The sequence below is a fragment of the Amblyomma maculatum genome, chromosome 1, assembly GCF_055883805.1.
Source record: "Amblyomma maculatum isolate TAMU_Amacu chromosome 1, ASM5588380v1, whole genome shotgun sequence".
In the NCBI taxonomy this organism is placed as follows: Eukaryota; Metazoa; Arthropoda; class Arachnida; order Ixodida; family Ixodidae; genus Amblyomma; species Amblyomma maculatum.
In genome coordinates, this window is record NC_139344.1 from 76,540,656 (window position 1) to 76,559,197 (window position 18,542).

At 46.9% G+C, this 18,542-nt stretch overlaps 1 protein-coding gene across 1 annotated transcript in view; it reads right to left on the minus strand.

Moving 5' to 3' along the window:
- Positions 1-18,542, minus strand: part of LOC146202850 (uncharacterized) — a 426,668-nt gene that overhangs the window by 247,479 nt on the left and 160,647 nt on the right. Inside the window, exon 2 of the mRNA XM_084602213.1 lies at positions 4,117-4,174. Coding sequence (XP_084458339.1) covers positions 4,117-4,174 — 58 coding nt within the window. The remainder of the gene's footprint in view (positions 1-4,116; positions 4,175-18,542) is intronic.

The following is an 18,542-nucleotide window of genomic DNA, read 5'->3' on the forward strand; positions in this document are numbered from 1 at the left end:
TAACGGAATGCGCTCGGTCGGCGCAGCGAACAGCGGCGTATAGTTGAACCAATTTCCGTGCTGTTCGTCTAAAAAACGAAAAAAAAAAAAAGGAGCTGTCGCTCGCTTTGAGAAGCTCGGCCCACACGCACGCGATGCACTGTCTCGCGTCACACAGCGGCTGAGGCGTATTGCACGGAAACTCACACGCAGCTGCATGCGTTAGGACGGTTGGCAGTGCTGGTGTGCTTCACCTCCTCCTTCGCGCCGTCCACTCCCGTCGAGACTGTGCAGGGGTTCGCGCACCGCGGTGCCCCGGGAGCCGTCGGCGTGACGGATGGCCGTGCCGCTGGTGTGTTGCTCTGCTTTGAGCCCGACGCCCAAAGCGAACGGAAGCTCATGGTGCCTCCCGGAGCGCAGCTGAGGTGAACGAACTAGCCGAAAACGAGCGAATTTAACTAGCAAACACTGAAGGGAAGGAAATTACTTTCATCTTGCTCTTTGTGCTGTGGCTAAGACAGGAGGTCCAGTCGCATCTGCGAGTCACATGAACGTGGCCTCTCTTTGAACAAGACAGTCGGGCCTCTCGATTTCTGCGGTCGCCAGAGCTCGGTTAAAGCATCACCGTTTATATACCGGGAGCAGCATGTCTAAAAATTCGGCTATATAATTATAAAGCTCTCGCAGGTATGTGGGACGTCTTCATTAGCGTCGAAATCGGTAATTGCTGGTTCTAGCTTGAAAGATTTGGAGAAAAAGGTCTAGCTGATTGGCGGTAAAAGGAAGGGCTGACTGGAATGGCGAGTTGGCATAGCTGGAGGTACTCCATGGCTATAGTAGCACCAAAAGATAGCGACTCGGAGGCAGTTGACAGGGCAGCGTTTTTCTGTACCGTACATTTGTGTCGTCCTGCAACCGCGCTGCTGCCATCGTAGAAGGGGATGAAGGGAAAGCAGACCCAGAGAGCAGGGTCGTTACGCTAGAAAATCCGGCTTGTCTAAAGGCTTCTCCCAGAGGTGGACAAAAAGAAAAGTAACCAATCCCAAAGTGTTCTAAGAACAATGATATGCTACATTTGAGGAAGAGCCGATCCACAAGCTTCCGGTGACAGCGAGTCTAGGGCAAGTCGCATCATGCATGATGGCAACAGAGACAATCCCAGATGAAGTGGTGTTCGGTTGCTGCAATGTTATAATGTAGGCTTCTGGTACGGTACACCTCCGCTAAAGCGATGCCGCTGAGACTTTGTGGAAGCAACGAGAGCCTGAAAAAGCGCTTGTTGGAACCGCGCGCAGGAGAAGCATTCTCCTGAACTATAAAGGAGATGGGATAAGGCCAATTTGCACTGTTCGCGTTCTTATAAACTTTGTCGACATCCACAGGGGTTGGGTCGAAACAGGTTTCGCAGCTTTATGTGCGAATTAGATGCGTGTGAGTGACGACTACAGTGCGAACTAGGCATATTTTCCTGTCCTCCATCTACATGCGAAGTCTTCATCGTCGATATCAATGATTTCAGATCCTCTCCAAAGCTTCCGTAGACTGCCTACTGCTCAGCATTCACACCGGCACTTTTCAAACGTCTATGCCACCTTTGTGCCTCGTTCATTTTTTTACACGCTCGAGAAACGAGGCACTGGCTCACACGAGCAAAACGATTGGGCAGCGGGGCGTGCGGTTCCCCTCGTACGCCATGGAAATCCCCAGTATTTAGAGGGGCTCAGTGGCAGTGCGTACCTTAAAGGGCCACTGTCCAGGGAAGGCCCTTTTAAGCAAAGGAGCCCAGTGTTTCGATCAGGTACCGGAGATCGTCTGTGCAAAATGCTACAGTGACACGCGAGCCGCAAAGCATCGAAAATACAATTCAAAGCTCTCTCATGCTCTCCTCCGGGAAGCCAGCTTCCCCGTTTCCTGCGCTGGCCCGACGAGCCACAGCAATGACGTACGTACCGCGAACGACGTCCATTGGTCAGTCTCGCTGACTGACGGGAGAAGGATGGGTGTCTACCGCTCGGTGCGCGCTTTTCCCTCGCCACGGCCAGACTGAATCCAGCGGCGCGCGCTCCCTCTGCCGTTTTTTTTTTTCTTTTTTTTTTTTTTTGCGCTCGCGGAGTGCCACGCCCCACCTCCCGCCAAACGCGGAGGAGGAAGGGGAATTTGTCTTGCAGAGGCTAGACGACCTCGGGCAGGTGAGTGAAAGACCTTTGCGAGGGAACGGAAGGAGAGAAGCATGACAGATTCGGGTGATTGCGCTGGCTGTAACTGCGTTACTAGTTTCTCTTTTCAAAAGCATTTTGCGGCCTTGCGTTCTAGGGGTGAAGTCTCACAGTCAACGGGGAAGAAAATATTTTCGACCGGACGGTGGACAGTGGGCCTTTAAGGAAACCTCCTCTTGTGCGGAGTGCAATTTTTTAATGTGCGAGTAGTCAAAAAAAATGAAAACCTTGTATTGGGAGACGCTTTACGAATACAGTTTACTTTGTGGCCAAGCACTATTCTGCACTACTGCTATGTCCGATCATAGCAGAGAAACGAAGTGAATTTGTTTCTCTGATATGATTGGGCGATTTGTTCCTCTGATACGTTTTTCGGCGCCGGGAGGGAAAAAAAGCAAGCGAGATTGCCCCCCCCCCCCCTGCTTACCACACACACACACATACAATTTTGAATTTTCTGTTATTGATTACTTCTAATTTTTGACCGTGGCCTCCGTTGAAGGCAGAAACAGCCTGGCGCAGTACTTTGTAACCACGCTTTTCTGATCCCCGCGCCACACGCAGTGGGCTCGTAGTAAGTGAGCACAGAATGAGTGAATTACTGCCACTGGCTCCTGGATGATAATGGCTGAGAAAGGAAGAGGAAGAGGGGGGAGGGGGTGACAGCACGCTTGCAGTAATATGCTGTTTCCGGAAGCAGTCGTGAGGACGCACTTTGAACAGACGACAAAAGTGTATATATGCGTCCATGCCAGCACCACGCGGTGGTGTGCACGATGTCGACCCAAGGCCCGTATGCTGATAAGCCATGATTATCAGAGACAGGAGCGCCGATACCCATAGCACATACAAATAAGTTCTGTGCAGTAGTTTTGCGGGTCTCTCTAACGATAAGCTCCCGCCACCTTCAGCGTCTACTGCACGTTGCATGGCTCCGGTGAGACGACAGTGTGGTACGTACTACCAAGCTGAGGCATATTTCGTGAACATTCACCTTACTTTCAGCCGCAGAAGGCACCATCGCTTCCAATGCACACTGCAAATATCTGATGGGAAGTCTTTTAGCTGCCTGCGCGATGCAAGCTCTTAGTTGAATGCGCGACACCAAGACAGTAATGAGAAAAAAAGAAACTTGGCACGAATAACTTTTTTTTTTTCTGTGGAGTTGGAAGCCAGGCTTCGAAACTAGCTTGGCTAGTTCCGAGAATTTTCGTCACTTCATTTTATGAGCGACTGCAATTAAAATTAGCGGTGTCCAACAACAACAACAACAACAAAAAGTGCAAGCAGATAACAAGAGTAACGACTGAAGCAACAAGGTCTGATGGCTGTTCAGTGTTTTGGGAGTCGATTGCAAAAGCACAACGTATGCATCCTGCCACTCTTAAATGACTTCAGGGCGCAATTTTCCAACGAAGCGGCAGCAGCATTCGATTTTTATTTATTTTTTTTTTGAACGAGCGAAACATGCTATATTCAGTTCGCCCGTTTATGTGTTTTTTTTTTTTCTTTTTTCTATGTACTCTACAGTAATTCGTTGCTGCGTAAAAAGCGGGATGCAAAAAGTGGGAGGGGGAGCCGCGCTATCGCTGCTTCGCGACACTGGCTGAGGGTGTGGAGCCGTTAGAAACAGTTTCTGCTCCTTTTTTTCCACGCAGGCAACTTTTGGAAAAGGGCCCTGTTGTTCGCGCCTTTCACTGGGGCCACTTCAGTAACTATGAAGATTTTAAGTCCTGTTAAACCAACCCCTTTTTTATATATAGAAATGACGCGCCGAATAAGAAGCCTTTGGGCTACGCAGAGTGTAGACACGTTTCGGGCGAAATATTGCACTCAGTGCATAGTGCTCGGCTTTGTGAGCTGAAAAGCGCGCACAAAATGGACAATCACGTCGCAGATGTACACAGAACAGAAAGCTTACCGGGTGGGCAGATGCACTCTGATTCTGGACTATTTCTTCTACTCCTAGTTAGAAGGCTCTGAAAGAAAGCAGAAAAAGAAGAAAACAGAGAAAGGTAAGCTTCTGGTTTAGTTTGGTTTATGGTGTTTAACGTCCCAAAGCGACTCATGCTATTAGAGACGCTACAGAGGAGGGCAGTGAATATTTCGACCACCTCATTTTCTTTAACGTGCACTGACATCGCACAGCACACGGGCTCCTTTCCTTTCGCCCACACTGAAAAGCGGCCGCCGAGGTCGATATTAGATCTCTCATCCATGGGCATTGTAGTCGAGCGCCGAAACCACTGTGCCACCCCGGCGGGGTGGTAAGCTTCTGGACGCGCCCTAGAGGGGCTGTCAACGCGCCCGGTATTCGACAAAGGCGCTTGAAAAGCTGACATTTCATAAGTACCGGAGCCAGTACACAAGTTATGAGCACTTTCAGTAAATACTAAACCGAAAGCAAGTAGCACGGCTAGACCGCAGAATGAAGACTGTAGAAGTTTGCCGCAACAATTTGAGGCTGCTGCGCCATAGTGCTAAAAAATATGGCAAATAAGGGGAGGGAGAGGTAAGGAAAGTCACACGGCAACAGTCTCCGCCCATGACTATTCTCCGATGGTACCTTGAAATGGATTACAGTTACATATCCCTGCAGGTTGCACAGCGATATACCCAAGAGGCGCCCATCACGTTAACCTGGCGGCTGCAGATAAAGGAAAAACCAAAAGTGTGGTGGTGAGGAGGGATGAAAAATCGTTATCTCAGACCAGCACTTGCTGAAACACGTTCAATGACAACTCATATTCACGGCTTGCGAAGAGAGTCCACTGGCACACGCGTTCGCCCTCACGTCGATGGTACTGAGTGTCATGAAGTTTGTTCGTATGGCGGACTCTGATCACCGCACCACCGGCAAACGTTTTTGCCGCCATGGCGTCTGTGTCAAAGTAGCTCATTTTCTGAATAAAGGGTCATGAACGCTCTCGCATTTAATGGAAATGGTTGTTTTCGGCTGTTTTCACACACCAGCTGCGTCAGAACTTTTGCAAAAGCTCAGGTACCGACATAACTGAATGAAAGAATGTTGCTTACTCGAGACCATTTGATCTGGCGTTGAAGGAGCCTGTACGAAGTATAGCTTGCAAAATGGCCTAATCATACAAAGTCACTAGAGAGTTTTAGTACTGCGTACGTAAGCATACGCAGAACCCTTGCGTACGTAGGCAGCCTGCGTGCTGCTTACTGCGCATGCGTCATACGCAGCACGATTCCTGCGTACTGCGTATACATTGCTTGCATACGCAGAAATCCCTATCTCTGCGTGTGTTCGCTGAGCCGTCTGCGTGTTGCTCTCGTGTATGAGAAAGCTGGGCAGACACGTTTGGCTATACAGCCGTGCATGATAAGCAGCAAACACGCAGCACGTTCGTTTCTTTTCTTTTTATTGCGGACGATTTGGCGTTTCGCGAGGAGTAAAAACTTCTAATTCATTTGATGCTCCGCAGTACGGGGCGCGAATTGCAAATTGTGCTTATGCAGCGCACAAATTGTTTCCTTTGAATGCACTGCGCGAACGCTCCTACTTCTAGCTGGTGTATTTCATCGCCAGGATCGCTGAAACCTGAAGCGCTCGTTGTGTCTTCCTATAACTTGTGCTCCCGTCCACGTTCCGCGCTGTTACCTCAAGAGTAAGTACCAAGTTTCCCGTGGGCTTTACGCCTATAGACAAACGCCGTGTTTACAAACAAATGGGGCGCTCGGGACCCCGCCGCAGACAAAGCCGTTTTTTGTCTGCACGGAGCACCTATGATGGCTTTTTTTTTTCTTTTTCTTTTTTTTTTTTTTTTTTTTTACAGAGCAACTACAACTTACTCTACAAACATCCTAGAACAGACTGTGAAAATATTACATGCCATTTCTAAAGCAGAGTACCTCTATAACACTGCGAAACTTATAGGAGTACGAATTGGTAGGGCTCTTAGAAAACATGTAAACACAACTTACCGCAGTATCTTTCTTGTTTAGTACAGTACCAATAGAGGCTGCCTATCATTAAAAGTTGACGAGTGCTTTAAATAAATGTGCGACAAAGTAAAAGTCATTCCGCGGGTAATCTATTTATAAGCACCGCTACAATATGTGTTGTGATGCCGCACATACCGCATACACGCTCGCTATGCGCTGGGTGCTTCTCCCAATCGCGGAAGCTTCTCGTATACAGCTGCCGTATGTACTAAATTTTCTTAATACCTGTCACTCAAATTAAGCAGCCCATAGACAAAACTACATTCAAAAACAATTTTTAAACGTCGGAAGGGAACGGTCCATTGTAGCAGACGGCGACGCAGCCGACGCTCTATGCAATCGCAGACGACGCCGGCGACTGCGAACGACATTCGTGTGAGCAGACGGACTGTTTGTTGGTCGTCTGCTGCTGTGTACGGTTCGTTTTTCGCGCCGAGCGATGACTACTTTTAGCTTAAACGCTTGTATCATTTGAGCGGCCGCCTTAAAGAGGGAACGTTGAAGCTCTCGGAAGTGCGGACAGCTAGATTTCAGGCGTATTTAGGTCTTTACAACGCAGATTCTCAAGGCGCGTTAAATATTGCTTGGCTGCAAAAAAGCCGTAGCATATTTTGTCATACTTTTTCTACAACACATTCGATAACTTTTAACCATCTGCCGTGTTCATTGGTGCTGGACTAAACCAGAAAATTATTTTGGTAAGTCTTCTTTCCATATGTTTATATGGGCCATGCTCCCGACTTTTACGGCATATATACGTTTCGTGGCATTTTAAATATACTCCGCCTCTCTAATGAGACTCCATATAGTTTCGCAGTGTGTTCTCCATGGTTCATAGTTACCTTTTGCACTGAATGATGACATCATAGGTGCACTATGAACTCAGAAAACTGCTCTGACATGATATCGTTTCTCGTAGGATTTAAATTTTGCACGGGGTTGCATTGTTAATTTTTGCTTTCTACTACGTTTGCAAGGGGTAGTGTGCCGGTTCGGTCAAATTTATTCATTATATCCTCATTCTCTGCAACAACGACGACCCAAAGCAGTACATTTGCAGCATGGGTTCTATCTGTCGCTTGTCGGAAAAACAAAGAAGTAGGAGTTCCTGCGCTGGAAAATTCAGTTTTTGGATGGCTGCGAGATGACACGACACACGCCACTGTGCTTGCCGCGTTAGCTTTCGGGCCTGTGTACGTATGCGCTTCCGCCCTGCTAAAAGTCTTTCTGTGGCATGTACTCGACCATGCCGTAGCGTTCCGCAAAGTACGTGGGCTGTGCGTACGTAGCGCTCACTACGCAGTACTAAAACTCTCTACTATCACTTCGTGATGGTATATAATCGCGTTCTGTTAAGTAAACTTCGCTCAAGTTTTCTGATTACCATTTTCAAGCAGTTTAGCGTGTCACCTAATTCCCCTCTTTTATTCTAAGTGCGCCTCTCTGGTGACGACGCCACTTGTACCATGCACGCCTAATGTGCACCAACCACGCTTCCAGTGCGTAGTGCTGCTGTCTATCGTGGCCACTACATATGCGCTCTTCCTGGGAAGACAAGCTTCAGCACTCTGAACTCGCATGAACAAGCTGTGACCTGCGAATCACAGTGGACGCCAGGGATATGTTCCAAGAATGTACACTCTCACTCACTTCCCCAATTACGCCATTTCAGGACAACCTTTGTTCCCTTGGTGCGAGCAAGGTTCCGGTGGCTCATAAACGTTTTGTACGACACAAAGCATCGCAACATGTAATATGTACTACATTATCGCGTCATGCAGGAGGACAGATTTGAATCTCCCGCTTTGTGCACAGGGAATGCCTCCCTGTAAGCTCCAAACCAAGAGCTAGCAGTCATTGTTCAATATGTGACAGGTATCGTAGCAGCTATGCGAACATATCGAAAAGTAAAAAGCAGACTTCTAATCCAATTAATTTTTTTTTTCTTGTCCATGATTTCATCGCAGTTAATTTCTTTGCGGTTCAAACCATTCGGATCGACAAAAGTACCGGCCGAGACATCCGCCGTGAGAACAACTCTTTGAAGCACACCGATTGGAATACTATAAACTACGCGGTCCCTGTTTCACTCTGGCTCTGTTTCAGAGCCTCGTGCGCATGGGCAACCACCGCTCGGCGCTCGTACACCAGCCAGCGAGCGGTTGCATCGAATTTGTAGTGTTTTTAATCTGCGTAACATCGCGACATAACACGAGTCTAGGTTATCAATGCGAAAACAGCATTACTAGGCTATATCGGTAACGTCGTGTGTGTAAAACGTGTGTATGGAAAGTGTGTACAGTCTTGTGCCGTTCTTGTAAGAGTTCGAATCAAACGAGAGGTCATAATCGAAAGAGGATGGTATGAGGATGCAAAAATAAAAATTATGTCAGTAGGATGATAGGTAATTAATTAGGGCCAAAAATGTAAAAGTAAAATCCATCAGACGTCGAAGTAGCCGTACGACTAATGTAGACGCCGAAGGGATGTGCGGTCACGCCAACTGGAAATGAATGCGTTTCCGACTCAATGAGCCAAATAAATGTGCAATAGCGATCAGAAGTGTGCAATAAATATCAGTCAATTAAAAAAAAATTCCGAGAGCACTGCAGAATCTGCACTGGAGAAATGCGTAAGCCTGAGCGTTGCTGTGTTGTCCGCGAGATGTGTCAGCGAGATTCCGCGAGTGACAGATATTGCGCCTTTTTTTTCCTGTAAACCAATTACAGAACGCGGGTGAACTTTGATGCATTCAACGGAACGCTGGCTGTGTTAGACATGGGGCACGCGATGTACCGTGTGCAGCAGCAATGCTCAGGCTTTCACATTTATACAGTGCAGATTTTGCAGTGCTGGCGGAACTTTTTTTTCTAAAGTGCCAAGAGGGTGATTTTGACATCTAATACATGTGCTAGCTACTTTTGCTGTCTCGTCGCATGCAGCAAGTGTGAGTCTGAGGTAATCAGTGGCATGGGGTGCAGGGGAATATGAAACGTCATCATCATCATCATCATCAGCCTGATTATACCCACTGCAGGGCGAAGGCCTCTCCCATATCTCTCCACTTAACCCGGTTCTGTGCTAGCTGCATCCACTTGACCCCTACGAACTTCTTAATCTCATCCGCCCACCTAACTTTCTGCCGCCCCCTGCTACGCTTTCCTTCCCTTGGAATCCAGTTTGTTACCCTGAGCGACCATCGGTTATCCTCTCTTCGCTACATGTCCTGCCCATGTCCATTTCTTCTTCTTAATTTCCACTAGAATGTCGTTAACTTGAGTTATTTCTCTGACCCACTCTGCACGCTTTCTATCTCTTAATGTTACCCCTACCATTTTTCGTTCCATAGCCCTCTGGGTTGTCCTCAACTTAAGTAGAACTCTCTTGGTTAGCCTCCACGTTTCAGCCCCATAGGTGAGTACAGGCAAGATGCAACTGTTGTATACTTTCCTCTTGAGCGATACCGGTAAGCTGCTAGTCATAATCTGCGAGTGCTTGCCAAATGCGCTCCATCCCAATCTTATTCTTCTTGTTATTTCCTTTTCATGGTCCGGATCTGCGGTTACTACCTGTCCTAAGTAGATATATTCGCCTACTAATTCCAGTATTTCGCTACCTAATGTAAACTCCTGTTCCTTCCCGAGGCTGTTGAACATTACCTTAGTCTTCTGCATATTGATTTTCAAGCCTACCTTTCTACTTTTCCTGTCTAGGTCATCAATCATTATTTGCAGTTCATCTCCCGAGTTGCTTAGCAAGGCAATGTCATCAGCAAATCGCAGATTATTGAGGTATTCTCCATCTAGCCTTATCCCTAACTGCTCCCATTCCAAGTCTCTGAATACTTCCTCTAAACAAGCTGTGAATAGTACTGGGGAGATTGTGTCTCCTTGCCTAACACCTTTCTTTATGGGAATTTTGTTACTTTCTTTATGCAGAACTATGGTTGCTGTGCAGCCACTATATATATCTTCCAGCACTTTCACGTACGGCTCGTCTACCCCCTGATTTCGCAATGCCTGCATCACCGCCGAGGTTTCAACTGAGTCAAATGCTTTTTCGTAATCAATGAATGCTATGTATAACGGCTGGTTATATTCCGCGCATTTTTCTATCACCTGATTGATGGTATGGATATGATCGATAGTAGAGTACCGTTTCCGAAACCCTGCTTGATCCTTTGCTTGATTGCAGTCTAAGGTTGTCCTGATTCTATTAGCGATTACCTTAGTAAATACCTTATACGTAACAGACAGTAAGCTGATTGGTCTGTAATTTTTAAGGTCCTTAGAGTCCCCTTTCTTGTGAATGAGGATAATGTTTGCATTCTTCCATGCTTCCGGTACCGTCGATGACACCAGGCACTGCGTATACAGGGTGGCCAGTTTTTCTAGCACGATATCCCCCCCGTCCTTCAGCAAATCTGTAGTTATCTGATCCTCTCCAGCTGATTTCCCCCTTTTCATAGTGTCTAGTGCTTTCTTGACCTCGTCCTTCATCACTGGTGGAACGTCTGACTGTTTTTCCCTGACGCCAATCTCATTACGGTCCTGACTACTTTGGCTACTGTAGAGATCTGTATAGAACTCCTCGGCTACTTTGACTATCTTGTCCATATTAGTGATGACGTTGCCCGCCTTGTCCCTTATCGCATACATCTGGTTTTTGCCTATGCCCAATTTCTTCTTTACCGCTTTAAGGCTTCCCCCGTTCTTTACAGCATGCTCAATTTTCTCCATGTTATACTTCCTTATATCGGCCACCTTGCGCTTATTGATTAGCTTTGATATCTCGGCCAATTCGATCTGGTCTGTTGGATTGGAAGCTTTCATACTCTGCCGTTTCTTAATCAAATCTTTCGTCTTCTTAGACAGCTTACCGGTATCCTCTCTAACTATCCTACCGCCTACTTCTACCGCGCACTCAGTAATGATATCTCTGAAATTATTGTTCCTTGCCTCTAGGGTAATGTCGCCATCCTCAGTTAGAGCTGAATACCTATTCTGTAGCGAGATCCTGAACTCTTCTGCCCTCCCCCTCACCGCTAATTCGTTGATGGGTTTCTTTCTTACTAATCTATTGCGTTCCTTCTTCAGATTTAGGCTAATTCGGGACCTCACCATCCTGTGGTCACTACATCGAACTTTCCCGATTACCTCTACATCCTGCACAATGGCGGGGGTTGAACACATTATGAAGTCGATTTCATTTTTAGTCTCTCCGTTAGGACTTTTCCATGTCCATTTTTGGTTCTTCCGTTTGCTGAAGAAGGTATTCATGATTCGTAAGTTATTGCGCTCTGCAAACTCAACTAGTAACTCCCCCCTGCTATTCCTAGAACCAATGCCATAGTCACCTACTGCCTTGCCTCCTGCCTGTTTTTTCCCTACCTTGGCATTGAAGTCGCCCATTAGTACAGTATACTGCGTCTTTACTTTTCGCATTGCCGATTCTACATCTTCATAGAAGCTTTCAACTGCCTGGTCATCATAACTACATGTAGGTGCATAGGCCTGTACAACCTTCAGTTTATACCGCTTATTAAGCCTAATTACGATGCCTGCAACCCTCTCATTAATACTATAGAATTCATCTATATTACCCACTATATACTTATTGACAAGGAAACCTACTCCTAGTTGTCGCCTCTCTGGTAAACCTCGATAACACAGTACATGCCCATCCTTCAGTACAGTATATGCCTCATTCGGCCTCCTAACCTCACTAAGCCCTATGACATCCCATTTCATGTCCTCTAGTTCCTCTAACAGCACTGCTAAACTAGCTTCACTAGCTAGGGTTCTAGCATTAAACGTTGCCAGGGTCAGTTTCCAATGGCGGCCTGTCCAGCGGAGCCAGGCTTTCTTAGCACCCCCTGCTGCGTCACAGGTCTGACCGCCGCCGTGGTCAGTTGTTCCGCAGCCGCTGGTGACTGAGGGCCGAGGTTTTATGGAGCTTATCATAGGAGGTTGTGGCCAATTACTGCACCAGGGTGGCCAACTCCTGTTCTGGTGAGGGAGTGCGTTGCCGGAGGTGTTCACCGGCATCAGGTCGCACCCCAAACCTGTATATGCAATTCCATCGACACGCGGTTTTTTTTTTTTTTTTTTTTGTCATCCGGTGGAGAATTGCGCGGCACCAGGATTTGAACCCCGGTCCTCTTGCATGCGAGGCGGATGTTCTACCGCTACGCCACCGCTGCACCTGTATATATGAAACGTACAAAACAAAAATAAAAGAAATCTATGACCCAAGAGCAGCATTAACGCGAGTCCTCTACACGTTAAGGACCGATCTACGTGCACTGGAAAATCAGGATCAATGTATCACGATTCCAGACAAGAAAGGTCTCGACGAACAAATTGGCGCAGCAGAAATTAAAAGCTGAGCGAGTTCGTTCACGAACCCAGTGTGTCTCGTAGCCTTGTACTGGGGCGATAAATCACAAGGGAAGAATTATGCGATTTATGAACGACCTGGCTTATATCACACACTGTTGTGATAAATGCGAATGTTGCGGATTCGGCGGATATTTTGAGGCAGCTTGCCCTCGTATTCAGTGAGCGTTTACTATTTATTTATTTACAACACACTGCCAGACTCAGTTGCAGCTGTGACAAGTTTGGTAAATTGTATCATACAAAAGGATCAAGTTCAACGTAGTAGAAACTGGAAAAAAAATTAAAGAAAACCGCAGAATCTGCATTTAAGTAATGCGAAAGCACGGATGCTGCTGTTAATTGCTTCTGGTTGCTTCTAGTTGCTTAACTCATTTCTTGTTTGCCCATTTTAGTCTTTGGTACTTTCAAATGGTACGCCAATACCTTCCTATATGCCCTTTTTCGGCTCTACTTCCGGTTGCGTGACGTCACATCCTTGGCGTCACATTAATTTACTTCTTGTGTACCCATTTTAGTCTTCGGTACATTCAAATTGAGCGCCAATCCCTTCCTATGTCCTTTTTCGACTCTACTTCCAGTTGCGTGACGTCACATCCTTAACGTCACCCTAATTGACTGCCTTAATTAACTACTTTAGTTTTTGGTAGTTTCAAATTGCGCGCCAATCCCTTCCTGTGCCCTTTTTTAGCTCGACTTCAGATTGCGTGACGTCACATCCTTAACGTCACCTCAATTGACTGATTTAATTACCTATTTTAGTATGTACTACATTCAAATGTGTGTTTAATGAGACCAGTTTCGCCTTTACTTTTACATTGTTTACCTCTAATTAATTACCTAATTAACTTAATGAATTATATATTTTTGCGGACAAAACATTACGTCACCCTCTATCGATTGACACGATTCATTAACCTCTACCTCTTCTCAGTTATTTACAAGTGCTGCGGACACTATTTTACTGACGCGGTCTGCGGACAGAAATCTGTGAACATAGCGAAGTAATGATTTCGCATTAAAACTTGCAAGTGCGCAACAGTAATACAAAAGCATGAACAGTGACTTCAGCCTGTTCAACTAAAGGAACAATAAAGGCTAAACCAGATACATTCTCACAAAATGTCAGCTAGTGCAAGCAACAGACAAGTCAATGACGCGATTTCAATTAAACGGCCTTAGGAATGATAAACAATGCTGTACAATTACAGATAAACGAAGAAAGCGTAGAACGGTTTACAGAATCGTCAGCCAGGAAATTCCAGTCTCTAACCACTTGCGAAAAAAAAAAACCTAAATGAATTATTGTTGAATCTATGTTCACTTATGTTGAGAATGTTTCATGTATTGCATTAAGTTCATTGATACAAGAAGCGACTGGCGTCCATTCTGAGGTAACCATTTAGGACTAGGAAGACAAACTTGAGTCGTATGAACTTGGAACAAGCACTTGTGTCTGGAAGGCCAGCTTGACGCAAGTGTTCGACCGGTGAATCGTCACGTCTGTGTCAGTTGTAAACAAATCTTATTGTTTTACCAGCAATAAGATTTGCCAGGTAATCGTCATATATTTTAGTATAGGACGACTTACTCTAGTATAAGCTGCGATTTTCATATGTGGTGCTGCAGATCTGATTGCGCGCTTTAATTAATGGAGAGCAGAAAGAGCCTTGCCTTTAGCAAATGTAACATGCTTATCGCATTACAGATCTGATGAAGTTACGACTCCTAGGACCTCAGGAGACTGACAGTAATCCGGAACCTACATTGCAGTGACTATATTTCCCTCCCTTCGTTGGTCTCTCCTGGAGCTAGCCGCGCAGTATAGCTATGCGTACAACATATGAGTCGTATAAATGCAAATGCAAATTACTTACATGCATGACGTGTTTCACGCCGCTGACTCAAAGCAAGCACCCGCGACACTACTTCCTTATACAACCTATATACATTTTTTTTTATTTCGAAAAGCAGCCTGCAGGAAGCACTGTCTCGACGCTTATCTACTTTCGTTTCCAGCTAGGCAAGACTGCAGCAGGCCGCACCCGTCTGAGTGCGAGAAAAAAAACAATGATGTTTTCCCCATCTATCTGGGTCGTGGTCATCAACGTGATAAATCGAGGCACGAAATACATTATCTAGCAATCTTCGGGCTACTACTACGTATGAAACATCTCCGCCGTGTCGTAAGTGCGGCCGTAATGAGAATTTATATATATGTATGTACACAGGCGGATGTATGCAGATGCTCGTGTACGAATAGAAAACTGTAGATTCCGCGCTATCAGCGGCACCCATGCCAGAGCGCCGACCGTTGCTCCGCTACTGACGCTCCATTACTTAACTTACGGCGGGAAAATAAATAAATCCGTGCCTGGCCTTGTGAGGCAATGATTGGGAACATTTGCAAAAGCGTTGCTTCTGTTTCCTCATATTTCGTCGTAATTACATCTAGTCGCACAGTGTTCCGAAGCGGGCTGCACTAAAATTGCCATTATATGGACGTACCCAACTGCCAGGTATCATTTCATGTTCAATGGCTAGAAATATATGAATACACATGAGGTTTATGGCTGCCCGATTTTAAAGGAGCAAAAAGTAAAATTCGGATTCAAAGTGAGACCACGAAGGCGGGAACGGTTTTTATATATAAGGGGCACGTGTATAGTACATTTTATTACTGTAGCTTCTTGGCCTCCTATACTCTCCTCGTTTAATACAATTAGCCCCTGAAATTAGTTAGGTCATAATAACACGCACGTTTGCTGTTTACGAAGATATTAGAAGAGAGCCGGCGGCTCGTCACTGTCTAACACTTTTGGTGAGTTACCCTCGTGCCGTCCGTCGATTTCCCTAGCCCTTCGATTTCGGACTCCTCTCCTGGACAGCCCGCTGGAACATTTTAGGAGAGGGCGAATGTTCGAAATATCTTGCACTACACTCGAGTAACCCTCTATTCAACATTAACTTTGACACGATTCGACCGCATTGATTTATTCAACGTGACAAAATGCCTTGACATTTCGGGTAAAGCAGCGCGGGAGTGCTCCAACGCCCATGTGGGCTCGCGTGTTGGCTTTAAATCGCTTCCGGCGTAATGCTAATTTCATCACTGGAACCAACGTCGAAAAAATTTAATCCGAAGTCTGCTGAATGCCAAAACGGCCCCAAGCACTGAAAGCGAGGCACGGATGACAAAAGGCTTTTCGGTGATTCGCTATTTTGCTACACTTAAAAAAGTGAGGGTGTTAAGGGAAATAGCTTACTCAGAACGAGAGTGGTGCTTACATCAGCAAGAAAAAAATCACAACAATACGCATCTAAAGGTCCTCTGGCGTGTGTCACTAACATCATGTGGACTCTTTTCTCCTCCTTGAGCTCCGGTACACGTCACGCAGATGCCGCTTCGTGTGTTCTGCCTCATGCTCTCTCTGTTATTTCGGTTTGTTTGTTTGTTATGCATGAGAGGAAAAAGGTGTGTGGAAGCATCGCTGCGGCCCCTTTAATTCTGCTTTATTCAAAGATGACGGAATTTTCCTTCGATTCCGACCACTCGAATAAAGAAGCGAGTTTTTAAACGGTGGGAAAGGCAACAGGCGTGGGAGCTGTTTGTCAAAGAACACGTAAACCAATTGTTTATGAAAACATTTGCTTAAAAGTCACTTTTTGAAGCAACGTATACCATACGCTGATAGAAATGTGCCACAATGTGTACACATCGCTTTATAGCATAATGGCACTTATTTGGCATGGGCATGGTCGGACTCTTTTCATTGGTAACTGTAACCACACAAACATACGATAATGATAGGTACTGTAATTTATGCTGTCTTTATTATTCGTATAGGCATACTATATCCTACCAATGGCTTGACCTATCGTGTAGTGGCATTCATGTTTTTTGTTTCTTCTGTAGACTACGAGGCGAGTGATTTAATTACTCGAACCATTTGCTTCGAAGTTATCCGTGGTACATAGCTGTTTCCTTCGACCCTAAAGTTCACTACTCACCCGAGCATAAATTCCTTTTATTCTGTTCCTGTGTTATTGTTTATATTGTCGCGTAGCCGTTTAGGCCCGTAACCAGAAGGTTGGTTTTTAATGGGGGTTGATCTAGCAGGCACAGGAGAGCAGAGCAGACATTCTTTTTAGGTGGTGGAATAGTTCAATTCGGCACGGGACAAAGTCCGGCTGGCGTATGCGATAACTCGCTCGGCACCGTCTTGCCACTGGACGAATACAGCGCCTAGACCCACGTTGCTGGCATCTGTGTGGACCAGAGTCTCGGCATTCGCATCGAAATGGGCAAGCACATGTGTTGTCTGCAAGCGGTGCCGTAACTCGTCGAATACCTTTTGCTGTTCGTCTGTATAGGTGAAGGTGACATCATATCGGGGGAGACGTGTCAACGGAGCGGCAATGCGCGAAAAGTTTTCAATAAACCTGCGGTAATAGGCGCAGAGGCCCAAGAAACGGCGAACTGTCTTCTTGTTACATGGAGTAGGGAATTTGGTGACCTAATTGAGCTTACGGCAGTCCCCACAGAACCTTAAACTTTCGTCTTCTTAACGAGGACAACAGGTGAAGCCCAGGGACTCCTCGATGGCTGTATGACACCGTCATTTAACATCTCGTCTACCTGTTGAGCAATGACTCCGCGTTCCCGCAGTGACACTCGGTAGGGGTTCTGTCGGACTGGTCGGGTGCGGTCGTCGGCTATTATGCGGTTCTTGGTCAGGGGCGTCTGTTTAACCGCGGAGGCGGATGAGAAGCAGTCTTGAAACTGAAGGAGTAGCCCGACGAGTCTGTCCTTTTCTGCCAGTGATAGAGCGGGATTCACAACAGGGTCGAAGTTAGGCGTTTGGCTGGCAGACGTGTTGGTCTCAAGAACAAAGCAGTCGTGGGCTGCTTCGCCGAGGACGTGACCCGTCTTTGCCGACGGGCTGATCCCGACATGACGGAATCAGCGAAGTTGCGCCACCTGATGCAGGGCGTAAAAGAACCCCTCTTCGCTGTTCTGGTTCGCAGTCCACCTCAAACAGTCGCGGACTTCATCAATGAAGCTACCCTCATTGAGCGAGCCCTGCAGCAACGATGCCGGCGCACGTAGTCTGCCTGTGGTCAGCCCTTCAGCAGTGTGGCCACATTGAACGAGTCCACTGAAGATCGCTCTCTGCGTGAGCTGATCCGCGAGGTAGTTCGCGAGGAGCTCCTCAAATTCAATCTTGGATCGCCTAATCCGACTGCCGCGGCTGTCCCCGAAGTCGTGCGTGAAGAAATCCGTCAAACATTTTCACTGCCTGAGCCGCTGTCAGAGCCACGTTCTATGAACTACACAGCGGCTCTTCGTCGGCCTGCAGTGCCTCCTACGCAACAGCTTCGTTTCGAATCACAGGCGCCGCCCATTCTGCAGCCACCGTTCTACCAACCTTCCTACCAGCCGCCATCCCAGCAGAGCCTCGTCATGCAGCCGCCCGCTCCTCACCCACTATTCTACCAGCTTTCCTACCAGCCGCCATCCCAGCAGAGCCCCGTCATGCAGCAACTGGTTCGGAAGGCAGACGTCTGGCGCACTCCTCGCCAACGGCCGCTGTGCTACCACTGCGGAGAACCCGGCCACTTGTACCGTCGTTGTCCATACCGTGAACTCGGTCTTCGGGGTTTTGCTCATGATTCTCCGCGTCTCCGGGTCGGCGAACGCCCTCCACAAATCGAAGAAAACCCAGCACCTCCACCATTGTCACGTAGCCGTTTAGGCCCGTAACCAGAAGGTTGGTTTCTAACGGGGGATTGATCTAGCAGGCACAGGAGAGCAGGTCCAGAGCACCGATAGACAGCAGCCAACTTCAACTTCTAATCGAACGCCACGGGGCCACTTCTTCAAGTCCGCGCACGAGACTATCGGTGAGAAGCCGCCTAGCGGCTGCTGTTGCAAACGCTACAATATAGAGCTACTAGTTCCGACCTATTTACAATGTAC